Below are 18,203 nucleotides of genomic sequence, written 5' to 3'. Positions count from 1 at the left end.
TTTCCCTTCAAAGCGGTACCTCCTGACTCTTACGTGGTGACCCACTGACTTTTCTTGATACGGCTCACATACTCATCTCCTCTGTTTTTTTTTTTTTTTTTAAATCATAACCAGTTTCCTGAGATACAGTATTTGTTAAGATTCAGCATTTTTTTTGGTGAATTTTTGTCATCTTAGGGTGGTGTCTATATTCTTCTGCTTCTTGGTTTTCCTTAGGCCTTCACATTAACAACATTATAAAAAGAAGGCTCTTCTTTGAATATCGCTTACGAAGACGAAACAAATTCTTCCTTTGTTTGTTTCTCCAGAATAAACCTCACCTGTTTTTTTTTTGGTGTTTTTTTTTTTTTTTGCATCACTTCTGCTCAGTTTTAAAGTTCAGAGTGTAAGTATTTAAAGTTAGTCTTTCTTAAATTTGATGGTGTTGATGGTGACTATCTATGGAAGGCATTACATGATGTTTTAGAAATGACATTCATAATGGACTTAAACAAATGAATAGGGGCCACCCCACCCCCATTTCCTTTTGTATGTGGATGCCTGTGTCTGATTCTTTAAAATTAAAAGAAAGACAGGGAATCGATTGCCAAGTGTTGCTTCTTTTGAAGTAGTTTTATTTTGTGTAGTGTTAGTGATCACAGATCCCGGAGGTACAAATAAAGAATAAATGGAAGAGAGAAAGACAAAAGTGGAAATTGGTGGTTACCAGAAAGTAATTCCTAAGGTCTTAGAACCCCAGGATCTGAGCAGACTGCAGTGGTCAAAATATTTACCTCACCAAAAAAAAGGCAAATCTAGCGTAAGAAATGAATACCAGAGAGGGTTTTGAAGTTTTAGAAACATTTTAAAAAAACTCTGCTTGCCATTGTTACATAAGTATTGAGATAAGTTGATAACTGAAAAAATCTGTTTATAGAATGTATATTTCATCATGTATCAAAAATGGTCCATATACCTATGGTAGCATCAGTGATATTTTTATGTAGTAAATTATTAACATATGGCTAATTGGATAATGCTTCCAGAAGGAAAATACATTTTTATCAGAGGAAAACAAAAATATACATCCCTCTTCAGTAGCTAATTTTTACAAAGCCTGGCTAGTGAATCAGAACAACCAAACACTTGCATCTAATTTTTGGAAGGCCCAAGTACTATTGTTCAAAATGCACTTTTACTGAGTTTGAAAAGTTTCTTTTATATTTAAAATAAGTTGGGATCAAATATGCTCAATTTTTATAGCACTTATCTGTTTGCAAAGCATACATTCACTAGTAATTGGCTGCTAATTTTATAGACATGGTAGCCAGGGTAGTAAATCAATGACCTATTAAGTATTTTTGACAAGCAATTTACATATCTGATGACCTCACATTTTTTTTTTCAGAGGCCAATGCTATGTAATTGTTCCATTGTGTGTTTGCATAAATGAGTCACAACACGGTAAGAAAAAGGTTAGAGTTATTAAAATAATAACCAGACTAAACTAGTCATTTCAACTTATTCAGATTGTTCATAATGCTTTCAAAGGATATAGCAAAGCTTTTGGGGAGTAACTGCACATGCTTTATTATCTATGGACTAAATTGAGTTTCTGAAGTTGCTTTAAATTTTAAAAGCACCTTTGCTTAATATAAAAAGCCCTCTAATTTTAACTGACAGATCAATTCTGAAACTTTATTTTGAAATGAAAATGGGAAAGAATTTGTGTCTCTTGAATTAAAAGAAGTGAAAAAAAAAATAAACCAGACATTCTAAAAAAAAAAAGAAAGAAAAAAAGAAATTGATTTTTAGTACTAATGAAATAGTGGGTGACAAAATAGTTGTCTTTTTGATTTTGATCACAAAAAATAAACTGGTAGTGACAGGATCTGATGGAGAGATTTGACATCCTGGCGAATCACTGTCATTGATTCAATTATTCTAATTCTGAATAAAAGCTGTATACAGTGTGTGTTTATGCTACAGTGGGTTTTTTTTTAAGTGACTGACATTCATCAGATTGGTTAGACAGTTTAAAAACCTAGTCTTTGTTTTCTACAATGTTGTCAAGAACAAATAAAGTGTAATTTGTGGTATATTAAAAGCAAACTACTTAAAATGCTAGTTATAAAACTGCTTCAAAATACTCTAACATATTTGAAAATGTATTTAGGAAATTTAGGTTGTAACAGCTTTAAATAGCTTTAAAAAATTGAAACTTTTTACTTACATATGCAAATTACTCAACAAATTTTTTTGGTCTATTTATCAAAAGCTGTGAGAGTGTAGAATTATGATTCAAAATCCTAGTGTTTCATATGAAAACTGGTTCAGTATGCTATAAACCCCAAATACATGTCTATATGGTTATAAATGTAAGTGCCCAATGTTCACAATTAACAAAGAGTTTACCTGATGCAGGCTGAGTTAGCTCGTTTTCTGCTTTGTCTCAGCTCTATGTTCTGTAAAAATCCCTCACCAAGCTTCCATACATGTTTTCGCCAGTTTTTTAGCATGAATGTAGCTGTCAGTTTGAATTTCAATCTCAAATTATATGTGTTGACATAATTTCGTAGTGCTGACTTCAATTGTTTAAGATTACTAAATAGAAGACCATCAACTTCTTTCTCTATGCTTTCTAGCACTCAAGTCCTTTATATTCATTAACTACTACAGCAGACTAATTACCTTTAATGGAGCTTAATCCCAAAATATTATTTTGTCTTCATCAATTTAATCATAGGATGCATAAATGCAAATTCATTTTATTATTGGTCTTCATATATTAGCAAACACATTTTTCAATGTTTTATAAAGCTTAGCATTTTTGGTGGCAAGTGACTTTTTAAGAAAGAGAAAATACGCTTTTCATACACAATTTTGAATTTCAGAATGCTTTATACGCTACCCCCTCTGTGACTCGCACTTTACCGTGAGCTAAGTGCCTTAATAAATATACAGCCATGACCACTGTGTGGCATCTTGAACTTTTGACATTTTATTTAAAAATAAAAGTGCCTATTTTCCTTAGAGGTAGCATAAAACACATTTTTAAAATGAAAGTATTTCTTCTGTATTACTTCTGTACAAAAATTTGGTTTAAAAAAATGAAGACTGGGGGGCATCATTTTGCAATCCTGTGTTTTGCAAGAATTGGAGGGTCAGATCGTTAAGAAAAATATTTACATAAGCTCTTAGCACTCATAATTAGAGTGTCATAATTCTGCGTGCAACAACTAGGGAGGCATCTAGAAGTCCAGGTGCTTCTTGCCTCCGGCCATCGTGCCACAGCCTGGGCCCAGCAGCTTGGTGGAGTCTGCCAGATCCGGTTTGCTTGAGCGGCTCACTGTGTCTGACAAGTCTGGAGGCAAATGCAGTCGCTACGGCAGAAGATGGTTTGGGAGAAGGAAAGAAAGAAGAAAAAAAATTAATTTTGTTTTCACGAGCACATTTCAAGATACAATATTATGCTCTGTTGATCAGCATTTAGCCTTGCATATAAAATTCCTATTAAAACAGTTCTTCAGACTGAAGCCCAATATAACCATTCGGCCCCTCCTAGATTTCACAAATTACAGCCATCACACAATCGGGACCAGGAATCTCAGTGGAACATTTCCAGAATCCAAACCGAAATGTATGAAGAGTTTCTTATTTAGGTAGCAATAAAAACATGTAGATGCATAAATAAAAGCATAATTGAAAAAAAAATCACATAATGATGGCAGGCTTGTTTTTTGGCTTTGTTTTGGTTTTGCCAGAGCTCTGAAATGTTATCTTTCAATCGAATATAACTTTTCAGCAATTAAGGATTCCCACAAACACCTGCTTCCCTTGGTCTAGTAAGTTGACCTGAAGATGATTCTATTTCAAGGCTGTACTTTCTCTAGGAACTTACGATTTCCACAGAAATAAATACTGACATAATAATGAAGAAAATGATACCAATCAAAGGGCCAGTATTTTTCATGTGCTCAGATGGGTTAGCTGTAACATTTGGCACAGGTCTTGGAAAGTTTGTTTCTGTGCATGACATTGGGTCATGTTTTCAAAAGTATAGTGCAGCTTTGACCACCTTCCCCTGCTAGTTGTTTATCTTGAGATACAGGTTGATTTAAGCAGGTACAGGTTGCTTTAAGCAGTAACTGTCCCTAGTTACATAGCAGTTACTATAATTGTGGAGATATATTCACATTTCAAAAGAACTTTTAAGTTTTCAAAAGGATCTCTACCAAATTCATAAACATCCAACCTCAAAGGAACATATCTGTTGTGTGTGGGAGGCTCAAGGTAAGTAAGGCAGGATGGGGCCGTCCACTGGTGACTAACCGAGGCCTCGTAGAGGTGAACTGACTTGGAGACAACTATCTGAGACACTTCATTTGGAAAACTCCGATATGGCAAGAAAAAAATTGAAGATGGAAAAGGGTAGAAACATTTTTTCTTGGGTCAAAATATTGTGATTCACAAGCATATGTTTTGGCTAGTTTCTTCTGATAAAAGGCTCGTTTATTGTCATGTAAACACAATCTATGTGCAGAGGCTCAAAATATTTTAACAGGTTGAAAATAATTTATGAAAATATTCTTCCCTGATTTCAGTTTGCCTACATGTACGCATTTTTCAATGCATACACATCTAGGATGAAAGACACCAGTACACAGATATATGATCAACAAAGATGTCATAAAGGTCAAGAAAAGCTGGAATATCCAGATAGGAATATTCAGATAGTTTTATTCATTTGTATCCTTAGCATCCAGCCTGTTGCATATTAAGTAATTAAATGCCTACTTCTCGACTGATAAGAAAGCTCTAATGGAGACATATTTCTTTCTTTAAATAATCCTTCCATTTCTTGATGCCCTAGTTTTTCCACAAAGGATTTCAGGCAGAAATGGAAGCATGAAAGGCCCAGGAACCTAAAGGACGTGCATGACTGAAGTCTGAGGCTATGGATGTCTCTGTAGTGTTAACTCTATCACTGTTTATGTGAGGAAGCAGGAGGGAAAGAGACATTTAATTATACGTCTGACTTTTAATGTTTCTTTAAGAACTTGTAGTTATTGCTGATGAACAAAGGAAAAATGACTAGGATGCATGCATGATCTGAAGGTTAACTGAAACTCACAAATCTTATCTAATAGGTTACAAAGCAAACCTACTAGTCCAAATTCTCTTATACTGTACTAGAGGCTTGGTGCATGAAATTCGTGCTCAGGTACGGTCCCTAGGCCTGGCCTGCAATCAGGGCCATCTTCCCCGGCTGCCTGCATCTGGCCCCATCCCCCCAAATTCTTATACTGTATATCATAAATATTGAAATATAAACATAGGGTATAAGAAGAACCCCAATAAAACTAAAATGTGTGTGCACACTTTTGGTTGGGACCTCACAGAGATGAAGCCAGAGGGTGATTAGGCTGTTTAGGAAATCAAGGGGAGCCAACAAATATATAGAAGTGACTCAAAGCAAGGCATTCTGAGAGGATATGTGAACAGAACAACTTCCACACTGGGCCTTTGCTTACCATCCAGTGACACCAACAGGACAAGCACACAGGTAACCTTCACAGTGAGCCCTTCAGGTGGTGTCTATAGGCAAGTCAGAGACGAGGCAGAAATCATGGTGGGGGGAGGGGAGCAAGAAAAAGCTGCAGGAGAAGGGCTAGATGTTAAGTAATGAATTATTGCATTCTGATGCACAAAGAGTAGAGCTGATATATCTTTAAGATCCATTTAGATGAATAGCTCTGATCATCTAAATGAGGAAACTGGTGTACTTTATTCAGAACCAGCATAATACAATGTATTTCAGGAGCTTACTATTTGCTGAAAATTTTCTCTGCCTCTGCTTCTCTAGGTGACGAGTGTGAGCCGTTTGGCTGGAAGCCCTTTATAGCAAAGGCAGCTAAATGTGATGCGTGACATGCTTGGAAATCTTTCAGGTTGCTTGGCTTCGAAGTAAAAAATCCATTGGTGTGTAACTTCTAAGCACAACAATTTGGGGAGATGTGATTAAATGTTTCTAACCAAATGGTACATTGAAAAGCCTAGATGCATACTCCTGTCCTTTGAAAAAGCCCAAGGGTGGCTCTTAGAAATATGCGAACCTGTGTGTGATTTTGCCGGCTTTTGTGGATTATGACTTGAGCGAGCTCGCTCTGTAGTCTAAAGTCTCAAGCAGTGGGTTTGTTTCCTTCTTTCCGGGCCTCCCCCTGTGCACCACGTCAGTGCGATGTGAATCAGCGAGGAAGAAGGAGAGACCAGGTTCTGGGCTTGCCAGGCGTGTCAGGGACTTCTCCTCGGAGGCGTCCAAAGCACTCACACACCTGACGTGGAAATGCTCCGACGCTGTTGCACCAGATCTGTCTCCTAAACAAACGTGCTGTGGGGCAGCTACTCTGCATAGCTCGGTGACGTCCTTTAGCTCAGCTGCAAGGCTGCGGGGCATGTGAACTTCTTTCTTCTAATATTTTTTAGTAATTGATTTTTAGAGAGAGGAAGGAGGTGGGGGTGGGAGAGAAAGAGAGGGAGAGACCAGGAATCACATCTGCCACCTCTTGGTGCAGAGGATGATGCTCCAACCAACCGAGCCACACCAGTCAGGGTGGTATCTGAGCTTTTAGACTTTGGGGTTTCAGTGCGCAATGGTTTAAATCAGTGGTTCTCAACCTTCCTAATGCCGCGACCCTTTAATACAGTTCCTCATGTTGTGGTGACCCCCAACCATAAAATTATTTCTGTTGCTACTTCATAACTGTAATTTTGCTACTGTTATGAATTGTAATGTAAATATCTGATATGCAGGATGTATTTTCATTGTTACAAATTGAACATAATTAAAGCATACTGATTAATCACAAAAATAATATGTAATTATATACGTGTTTTCCGATGGTCTTGGGCGACCCCTGTGAAAGGGTCATTCGATCCCCAAAGGGGTCGTGACCCACAGGTTGAGAACTGCTGGTTTAAATTAAAATCCTATATAATAAAGAGCTAATATGCAAATGGTCGTCATGCCCTCACACTGTAACAGCTCAGACACTCAACATTAGAGAGAGAGGAATGGGGACCAGCCAGGCACAAATGAGCTCGCAAGAGAGGAATGGGGATGAGCCAGGCTGCGGCTCGGGAGAGGGACAAGCCACATGCCCCGCGGTCCCGGGTGCCTGTGGCTGCGGCCTGGGTGAAGCTGCCCACCCATGGTCCCCTGCAGCTGTGGCTGGCCCGGGCAAAGCTGGCCTGGGTCTTGGGTGCCTGCGGCCAGCCAGAGGGAGGGAAGACTGGGTCCCGGGTGCCTGCGACCGGCCGGAGGATGGAATTCTGGGTCCCTGGTGTGGGGTGAGGCAGAGGCGGTTAGGGGCGATCAGGCCAGCAGGGGAGCAGTTAGGGGCAATCAGGCAGGCAGGCAAAGGTGGTTAGGGGCGATCAGGCAGGCAGGCAGGCAGGCGAGTGGTTAGGAGCCAGTGGTCCCAGATTGTGAGAGGCAGTCAGACATCTCCTGAGGGGTCCCGGATTGGAGATGGTGCAGGCCAGACTGAGCCCTCCCCGCCCTCCCCCCCCCCCCCCCCCAATTCTCGAATTTCAAGTACTGGGCCTCTAGTCAGACTATAAAAAGGTAAATACTATTTTCAACCTTGTAAATGAAATCAAGGTATTAATCTTTCTCATATCTTACATCTTAAGTGGAAATTTTCCCACCAGATCTCCTTTCCCCCGGTTCTGGAAGGAAGGGACTATGCTGCTGATGCAGGAGATGCAAACCTGGCTGGCCGCCTATTTTTCCATCAATGCCTTGTCTACAATGATGGTTTTTATGTAGGCGAAGGGATCTGGGAAGGTGTGGCAACTCCCAATTTCCCGCAGAGGCCTGGGCCTTTGCAGCAGCACCTCTGGACTAATGGGCCCCCTTTCTCTTGTGATACAGGGAGGCAGGCAAAATACCCTGGCAGATTTGGGGGGCTCTTGCCAAAGGGCACCCTTAGGCCCATAGGGACCCTGGGCAATAAAGAAGGAACAGTGGAAGTGCTTTGCTCTGTGGCTCCGGGAGGTTCCAAGCCCAGCCAGACTTGGAGATTCTTCCCCTCTGCATGCCTCTCTCTCTGTGGGCTAAGACACTATCTGTATTTTGTTCCTTCTTGAGCTAGCAACTAACCAGATCCTATAGATACACAGGATTGGGTTTCCTGGCTCCACAGTTCCCTTCCTAATTCCTTTCCCCACCTGCCAGACCTGTGCTCAGCAACTCACAGTTCCCAGGCAGATGGGGCAAGATAATGAATCCAGAGTACACCTGGTTTTGAGACAAATTGCAGGTTAATACCCATTAAAGTAAGTTTAATCAGTTTATAATTTTTTGTATTTGGACAACACCAAACCATCAGTTACAGTTTGTTTTCTGAAAACAATTGATGTAGTCCATTTTGACCCTTAGCAGATAAATAAGAGATTTGTTCTAATCCTTTTAAAACTTGACATTTCCTGAAAAAGTCACACTTTGTGTATTTTTCACAGACACTGATATAGGTGTTAATATCTCCAAATATTTCCTAACAGTTTTTTTTTTCTTTAAGACACAGCCAATTTAATCTAAAACTTGTAAAGAGCTTAGAACACATGGGTTCTACACCAGCCCTTTCCCAGAGACAGCCAGCGACAGTTTGCTACCTCCCCGGCACTCGCTCACCGTGTGACCTCAGATAAGCTGCCTCAGCATCCTCCTCTATCACCAGGGAATCAATTCTCCCCCCACAAGACTGTTTCCAGGATCAAGTGAGATGCATGTGTTCTATGAACTATCAAGTACTACAATAATTTATTTATAACTATTCTTGTTAAAAAAAAAAAAAAGGGATTTGAGGCGACTCATAAAAATATGGTACAAAAGATAAAAATCAGTGAGTTTATCAGGGCAAGAAGTGAGTCTACAAATATAATAAACCAACATAATTATAAGCAATAGCAAGAGAATATCGGACTTAGCCAGCAGGGCTCAGTCACTAAGCCGAGCCCGGGCATTAAGTATGTATTGCCCTCTACTGAGGCTCTGCAAAGAAGTATAAAAGGGAACTGCAATAATGCTCTTTGCTTCTGGAAAGATTTTAAAAGTCTAAACAGTAGTGAAATGGAGCCTGCAGGATGCCCGGCTTCTGGGCCAGGGAAGTATGCATGGCTGTATGAAGGAGGCAATTTGGGGTCCATTCAATTTAAAAATCTATCTTTTGCATGTCTCCGTTGCTGAAAAAACAATAAAATAACTGTTAGAAGAAGCAGCAGCTTCTTCATTCAAGTTTTCAGAGATTTCCCCCTTCTTTACATAACGAAGAGGAAACAAATTAACAAAAGGCATGGCATTCTATTCCATACCAGGTTACTTCAAGAGCTGTCCCTCACCTGGAGGATTTCTGTGGCCAGGCTCTGTGTTATGAGGTCCTGCTCTGAAGGGCAGGGAATGAATCAGAGTATAGGCTAAGTAGTCGTATAGAGACACTCCCACCCCCTTCACAAACAGCTTAAAAAAGGTAGAAGTGAATTTCTCTCCCAATTTACAGTCCACAGGTTAGGTAATTCTCAGCTGGAAGGACTGGTCAGTAAGGGGCTTCCACTTGCCTCCAGGGCTGATGTTTCTGTTCTCTCTCAGTTGGTGGGAAGAAGAAGGGACCAAGAAGACAAGACCTGGAAGTTGGACACAACACTTCCACTCATGTCCAGAACTTACACATGGCTGCAAGGGAGGCTGGGAAATGTTTTAAAACATGTAAAAATGTTTAACAAATCCATTACTATGAAGAAGGAACAAATGGTTCTGGGAGACAACTTCTTAATAGTTTTGAGAGGGGCCATAGCAAAGGAATCATCTTCTAGAAGTATTCAATGCTCATGTATGAGTTACAGCTGGCTGCCTGGGGCTCTAGTCTTAGTTTCTGACCAAGGACACGCACAACGATGCCTCCATAGCCCAAAGGGCAGGGCTTTTGTAAGTGCTTAGGGTCTCTCTAGCTCAGCGGTTCTCAACCTGTGGGTCTCGACCCCTTTGGCGGTCGAATGACCCTTTCACAGGGGTTGCCTAAGACCATCCTGCATATCAGATATTTGCATTACGATTCATAACAGTAGCAACATTACAGTTATGAAGTAGCAATGAAAATAATTTTATGGTTGGGGGTCACCACAACATGAGGAACTGTATTTAAAGGGCCAGAAGGTTGAGAACCACTGCTCTAGCTCTTTACATAAAAAGAAAGGTTTCCCTTTCCTTTGTGGAAAGACTGATTTCCTTCCAGTGGCACTTAGGGAGGAGGATAGGGGGAGGAGATATATGAAAAAGACTTGCTATATTCATCATCACCATCACAGTATTGTTGTTATTTCTTCATAAGATTTTAGAGCGTTGTTTTGATTTATATAAAAAAGCAATGTTATGTGCTATTATGTAATTATTATATTTTACATGATTAAATTTCTATTATTCCATAATCACTACATTATTACAATATAATATTAGGTTGCAATTATTCTACATCGGGTTAACATTATGCAGTGTGGAAGATGCATCTGCTTACTTTGGGTGAATTTTGCGTTACTCTGCTGTAAGAACAGGCGAGGGGAAACCATGCCAGAGCAGTTCTTGCTCTTTTTGGTTTGGTGGGTGTACATTTTTAGTGGCCGAAGATTTCTGGAAAAAATTCTGCCAGACATGGTCAGGTTTTAGGTTTTAGTTTTTGTTTAAGATCCAATTCATTCACAGGGTTCAAGATTAAAATTGTTTTTGCCGAATACCATAATCGGGCTATATCCTTTGATGTGAGAAAAAATCATTTGGGTCTTTCTGGTTGATCTGAAAATTTCAGCGCTGGAACATTACATGTTGGCTGCCCGTGTTAAAATGCTCAGGTGTGCAATTATTTTGACCGTCAATTATAACTGACAGCATTGTCTTGCCTCCAAACTCACCTCTGAAAGCAGACTGTGAGGAGCTCGCTTGTCTAAACAAAAGTGTGATTTGTGAAAAGGCACGTGTCTGTGGCAGAGATTGCTAGCGTACTCCCAATGTCTATTCTCTTCTTTTGCACTGAGTAAAAAATCTGCATACGTCTGGGGCACATGGCCTCCTAAAATAGAGGCCACACTTCCCAGTTTCCCTTGCTAATAGGTGAGGCTGAGCGACTAAGCTCTGGTCACTTCACCTGGAGCACAAGGGCTATGGTTAAGTTTAGGGTCAGATCCTTAAAGGGGGGGAGGTGCCATTTACTTCTCCTTTCCCTTAGTATCGCTATTCAACCTTGGCAAGAAGGCCCCTGCCCTGGGCCCTGATCCACCCCTCTTCATGGCAAAGGGGTCGTGCCCATCTAGAGCCTGAACCCTTCTTTACAGGACATGCTCTGGGTGGTCAAACCTCAGAACTCCCTGTTCAAATGGCCACAAAGCCTGCACAAGTCTCTTCCCCAGGTTCGGCCTGCAAGGGTGGGCTGTATTGTCTGTGCGCACATCTCGGGCCCCTGGAGTAGCCGGGACTGCTGATGTGGGTGTGTGGATGGGATTTGGATGTGCAGGCTGGTGTGAGAAGTATGTGCGCCGGCTCTGGGAAGGAGGCAGGGGTGGGAAGAGGAAGGAGGTGGGCTGTAGGCCAATTCTCCCCACATCTCGATGTTCTGGAGTGGAACCCTGAACCTACATTTAAACTTAGCTTTCTAGGAAGGTAGATTTGTGAAGGAAGGAAGATAAAGCATATTTATGGCTTGTTGGCTTGATGACTTCAAAATATGCAGGCATATAAAAACTAAGGTCCTCACTTGCTGAAACATGGACTTGAGGGCAGGTGTTGAAACAGCCATCCTGGACCATCCAATGGAAGCTACGTCTGAGGAGGACACAGCACAGTGACAAAAGTGGTCTAGGGTCCCTGACACTCTCTGTCCACCAAAAGAGCCTGGGGTCACTGCCCTGGGTTATTATGTGAAAGATGCATGAACTTCTATGTTTTTTAAACTTTGTAATAGAAATCCTGGCCTATATCCTGTTGACACAAATCTTGTACCTGGAGAATGGAGCACTCGAGTTCTGTGATCTAAAGATGTGCTGGCTTAGCGTTGGAAGGTGGGCTCTGAGGTCAGATACTGTGGCCCTTGTTATTTATGCCTATGAGAACCTGGAAGGCAAACCTTACCTCCTGATCAGTGGCTCTAGGCAAAATGTCGGAGAAATTCAGACTATCAGTGTGTTAGCTCCCTCTGGCCACTTTCGGCAAAGTTATTTATAGAAGAAAAATAAGTTAGGTTCGAGCTACAGAAATTGGAAGAAGAGACAGAAGAGCCGGCGGCCCTAAAGGGAGGTGCTCTGCCTGCAGCCCGCCATCTACATTGACGACAGGCTCGGCAATTGGGTGCTCAGACGGTGGGAAACCCAACTGCTTCTGCATCTGCACTCGGAGGCAGACAACTTTCCCAGGAGACGGCGCCCCTCAGCCCTGGTGAATACCCTGCAGAGAGGCTGGCCAGGAAATGGGAGCCAGGGCTGAGACAAAGGTCAGATTAAGGGTGTTGCCTTTCCTTTCATGTTGATTATTGATGGCTTCAGCTAGTTACTAATACTATGAAAGAGAGGACTATGGGTAGAACAGACAGGCCAGAAAATACAACTAAAGTCTTACAACGTAACAGTTGTGGTGGACAAGTGTCCTTTCCAACCTCCACGTGGCGTGCCTGCTGCAGGTGAGAGGCTAGCAGGGTGTGAACTAGGCTTATCTAATTAGATGCATCTGGTCTAGGTTTACAAGGTGGAACAGAAAAGCAGGAGTTGCCTTCCTGCTGCTTTCATGGCTGCAAATGGCTATCTTTATCTCTATCTCTATCTCTATCTCTATCTCTATCTCTCTATATTTATCTGAAGGTATATAAAGATACGTATATAGATATATCCCTGGAAGTGGAGGGGAGACCAGTTTCAGTATCCAGTTACTTGCTTCATGGGGGTTAAGCAGCATTGCAGCGTCAGTAGCAGGAACTTAGGAACCCCAAGTTGGTGGTGGTATCCTCCAGCCCTTTCAATTTTCCGGTATAAACTTTCCTTTTGCACAAAATAATTCGATGGGATCTGTTTCCTGCAGGTGAATCCTGGAATTATGTCTAGACAACTCCTGGGCTGTGATTACCTGCATGTGGAACTGAAGGGAAGCAAAGAGATGGGGAACCTCATAAAATCCTGAGGGAATTGCATTGCCAAAGAAACCACACACCTGGTCAAAAGCCTATGATTATTCAATCCCTAACATAATCTTAGGTCCCAAACCTGATCTATTGATAAGCGGGCTGTGAAAACTGCACAGCCCCCCAAGGCCAACTCTCCAGTGGCGACTCCATGTAGCCGTGAATGATACTGGACAAGGAATAAGTTCCTAATGGGATACAGAGGGCCACGGACAAGAGGGATCCTTCCAGAGAGCAGAACTGGGGCTACAAACAGGACGAAGTCCTGCACTATGGGGCAGAGAATTTTTGCCATTTCTAGACAGTAGGATTCCCATTCACCCCTGAAGAGGCAGTAAGTGTGTGGGAAGAAGGCTGAGTATTTTTGGGTCCCAAAGGGTTGTGGACTATGACAGAGACATAATTATCCCTGAATATGTGCTCTTCCTTTTCCCTTTAGTAGAAGGACCCCTGAATACACGGCCATCCTGAATAGAGACTTCACTTCTACACTTCCGTTTCTGCTAGTTGTAGACTGCCGGGAGCCGGTCCATCCTTGCTGTTTCAAGGGACCTGGCATATATAGCATACGGTTCTTAATATGTTTGCTCACCTTCTTGGCGCTGTGTTTTAACCAAAGTCACCTCTCCGAGAAAGGTTGAATCCCCAGGTAGGGATTTTCCCCTGAAGTTAGGGAGGGAATAAAACCCCTCAACTAAGTGCCAGGCGGGTAATTAATCCCTTTAACTACGAACAATCATGCTTAAACTACATAATCTTTTCTCCCTGGAATGGAGATAAGAAACGCCCTAACCTTTGTAATAGAGATTGATAGGATTGAATCAACTGGTATAAATACAGATGTAACAAGACAGAGACAGACAGAACTTAAGAAGAGAGCCAAGAACACAGAACTTATAAGACAGAACTGAGAACACAGGGGCTTGGAAGACAGGACCAAGAGAGACAGAGCCTAGGCACAGAACCTACACAGAACGTTCTCTAGGGACAGAAGAACTTCGCTGGAGAGAGCATGCCGGAGGATCCTGGAGAGGGACTGGCCTCGGAGCCTAGAGACAGAGCCTAGCGGGAGAACATGGCAAGGGATCCTGGACTGAACCTGACTACAGAGATTGGCAGGAGAACCTGACTGGAACCTGGACACTGAACCTGACTGGAGAGCCTGGACAGAACCTGGCTGGAGAACCTAGCGAGGGAACATGGCTACAGAACCTCGCTGGAGATCCGAAGCAGAACCTCTCTGGAGATCCAGACCAGAACTTGGCTGGAGATCCGGGCTAGAGATCCTGGCTAGGCTGCTGATCAACTGAACACTGTCTCCGTGTCATTCCCTCTTCGCCGACTCCGTCCACACCTTTGGGGACCCCTGGACCTGCTGGGGTTGGACCCCGGCAGTAGACCATGGACCAAGTCTGCAAGAAGCAGAAGTGAGGTTGCAACTCACGGACATTTGAATGGAATTGGAACTCAGGCAGCCTGGCTTCAAAGGCCACATTCCTATTCACCACTCTACATGCCAGAACTTTTCTAAGCATTGGAAATAAAATACTGAATAAGACAGGCCAGATCTCTGCTTTCAAAGAACTGAGAACTTCAGAAAGGGATAATACATACTAGACATTTACATAAGTTAAGGAAAGGCAGCTAACATATAGGAAAGCAGACAAATGAAGAAGATAATTTAGATGGTGAGAGGTGCCCTTAAGGAAATCAAACATGGCGATATATTGGCTGGGGCACCACTTTCACTGGTGAAGACCTTTCTGAAGGGTACATCTGAGCTAAGGACTACATTTGTGAAGGGACTTATAAACACCTGGAAAAAGAAGTTTCCAGGCAAAAGTAACAAATGCAAATGCCTTAAGGCAGAAATAAGCTTGGCATGTTTTAAGGATAGAAAAAAAGCCAGTTTTTCTGAAGCAGTCAAACAGAGGAGTGGCTATGAGAAGCTTGGCTTGGCAGGTAGGCAGCAGATGGCGGAGGGTTCATAAGCTGTGGTGAGTGAGCAAAGGGCAGGGAGGGAGTGATGTAAACTTACTTCTGTGAATACAGGGCTATCTCATCCATTGCCTACAAAACCATGCACAGACATTTTCAATAACAGAAAACAACAACTGTTGCAAACATATATATTCTTTAAGGACAGAGTTTTCCAAAAGGTGGTGTACCCTGGTAATCATGTTCTAGATCCTTCCTTCTGATTGAGAAGGAACATTCTATCACCGAGTGACGCACATCTCCCTTCCCCCCTCCTGTGGGGAGTGGTGGTTCTCTGTGTCATGCCCGCCCAACACGAAGGTTCCCGTTGGAGGGGTTGTGCTCTGTGTGAAATGCTCAGGGAGGAGAGACTTTGGCAGCACTGTTTTGTGAGAACGGCTTGCTGAGCTTAATCCTCTTAAAACGTGAGTCGGAATCTTTTGGGCGACACAGTATTAAGAATACCACCATGTTTTGGTCCTAGTGTTCCCCAATTTTTAGACATTTCAGATGTGGGAGAGTCGTGTTATTTTTTCTTCCTGACTTCAGATACAGACAGAGAACAAACTAGATTATGCCTGGAGAACTTCACTTAAAATGGTTATACTGTCTATACAAACTAAAGGCAGAGTCTTTCTCTTTTTTCTTTTGCATGTATTATTCTCGCTAAAGTTCCAACATGAGCAGGACTGAAAAAAGTCACAATAACAGTTGGAATAAGGTGATTCAAATTGTCATGGGAACTTGGACAGTAGAGACACTGCGAAAGATCTTTCCCCAACCCTGGTGAGCTCCTTCTCTGGGATAAAGGAATGGGGTGGGTAAGTCACACATGGCCATGACCATCCAGCCCTGTGATCCCCTGAGTGCGCACCATCGTCTAAATTAGTCTCCTCATATCTCCCCAACTGACTTCCTTCTATTCCTCTTTCCTTAATGGTGCAGCAGGGCTTCCCACCCTGGCAACCTTTTCACTGGCCTGCAACTGCTGCTCATCCCAGGCTTTCTGTTGTGGACTACACAGGGCAGGCAGGAGCATACACACTCCAGAGTGTGTAGAGTTTGAAAGAAGTTTCAGCAGGCTAGGCTGAGTGGTGCCTGAGACCCAGGGCCTACTGCTGGATGGCGGGCAATGGGAGGAGACGGGCTCTTTCTGTGGACAGACTGTCATTCTGATAGGCTCATCCAGCCTGCTTTGTCCAGGAAGCCCCTTTTCTACCCAAGACCAGGGAGGAAACCTTGTAGGAGCAATATTTTGGGCACTACCTCTCAGGTGGCTTATGAATAACAAGGTATTTTAGGAACACTGTGTTTTTAGATCTGCATGTTGAGCTTGAAAAACACACATCCTTTTTAGAAATAAATTCAAACTACTAACTATATGAGAATGTCTTTTTATCCCCTTTGGCTTTTAAAGCGTAGGAAATTACTCTGGAGCTGACAAAAGGTAACGTCCTCCTTGTTTTTGTCTACTCGAATTCAAACTAATGTTTTCTCTTTACTATAATCTGAAGCCTTCTACTCAGGAAGTCAACTATTAGCAGACAGATGAATGTGTAAACTCTATGTCGATCCCTAAATCCTAGAGAACTGTAGAACTACAGCAGATTCACTATTCAACGTAGGCACTGGCAAAGGCCTGACTGATACATAGCTGATGGAATATATGAATTCTTAGATGTAAAGAAGCAGAAATCATGGGATTCTGAATCAGATAATCCCTCAAGTTACCATATTAACAGCACTCCACTAAAGTTTCAAAATTGGTAGCTTTTGATGAACATTCCTCTTAGAAATGTGGCAATCACATATTTTTGTATGTAAGCATAGTATAATACATATACATATATTTCCTTTAGGATGGCCATGAATGAGTCCCAAAAGCAAAATGGCCAATGTGTTTGCATAATGCCCTACAGTGTATGCAGAATGTCACTGGAAATGGCAATGTAAACCATTCTGACAGCATTCCATCTCCCAGCTCCTCTTTAGTTACTTTGAGACCCCTCCACCCCCACTGAAGGGTCTGCTAGTTCCTGGGTATGAAGAAAGAATTTTTAATGGGGCCAAGTGTAGGTGTTTACAAGGGGGAATTGTTGTTTTTTCTTAGGAGCGGCCTTATGGTCAATAGTTGTATTTACTTTGTCAAGCTAGCCAGAATTAGCGAGCCTCATTGCTAGGCAGCCTAGAGCGGCTGCGAAGCATTTCTGGGCATTCAGAACTGAAGCATGTGCCGCCCAAAGGCAGGTTTCATTACAGTGTGTTATTTAGTCCTTCGTCGCTCCCTCCCCCCACACCCCTGGAGAGCAGTGCATCTATAGCAGGAAATCTTGGTTACTCTATGCTGAGACATATTTACATGACTGAAACATGACAATTAGCACATTTGTAAAGCTTGAGGGAGAGGCACCACTCTAATGGTTTTTTGAAGCGGGCTGATTTCCTGGGGCTTTTAATCTTATTTTATTTTGTTCTACATGCACGAACAAGTCCTTCTTTACTATAGGTATTTGACAAAGTCTACCTGATATGAATGTGAATGAAAAGAAAATTGTACAAAAATTAACTTTATAGTTCATGTTTGCCAAACTGTTCATTTCTTTCACCAGATCCATGTGTGCTGAGGGCTCTGCTGTCATTTTTGACATGTTGCATTAGTTTTTATATAAATGGGAGGAGGTAGTATGTTTTTGGTTTGACAAAATAAAACGTGGCTTTCTCTATACTGATTGTATAAAAACTTTCCATAATGAACAAAAAGTATCGATTACGGCAGTGATTTTCTTCACTCTTCATGGTCAGATAAAGGTACACTCTTCTAGGCGGTGTATATTTCACTTGCTCAAAACTTAAATTAATACCCAGGTGGTATTAAGGAGCATTATTTTAAAAGTGCGAGTGTATGTGTGTATATGTGCATATGTGTTTATGCCTGTTTATATATATAAATATATAGTATGGCAATGCTGTCATGAACATTTAATATCTTTTAAGTCTATATATTAATTTCTGAAATCTTGGCAAAATTTAGAA

At 42.0% G+C, this 18,203-nt stretch overlaps 1 protein-coding gene across 1 annotated transcript in view; it reads right to left on the bottom strand.

Moving 5' to 3' along the window:
• Positions 1-597: 597 nt before the first annotated feature.
• ELP4 (elongator acetyltransferase complex subunit 4) overlaps positions 598-18,203 on the bottom strand; it is a 176,652-nt gene continuing 159,046 nt past the window's right edge. Inside the window, exon 10 of the mRNA XM_059709198.1 lies at positions 598-3,362. Within this exon, the coding sequence (XP_059565181.1) occupies positions 3,231-3,362 (132 nt within the window). The 3' untranslated portion in view covers positions 598-3,230. The remainder of the gene's footprint in view (positions 3,363-18,203) is intronic.

Source organism: Myotis daubentonii, chromosome 9 (genome assembly GCF_963259705.1).
Source record: "Myotis daubentonii chromosome 9, mMyoDau2.1, whole genome shotgun sequence".
In the NCBI taxonomy this organism is placed as follows: domain Eukaryota; kingdom Metazoa; phylum Chordata; class Mammalia; order Chiroptera; family Vespertilionidae; genus Myotis; species Myotis daubentonii.
Note: the sequence above shows the minus strand (reverse complement) of the source record. Positions and strands in the feature narration are given on the sequence as shown.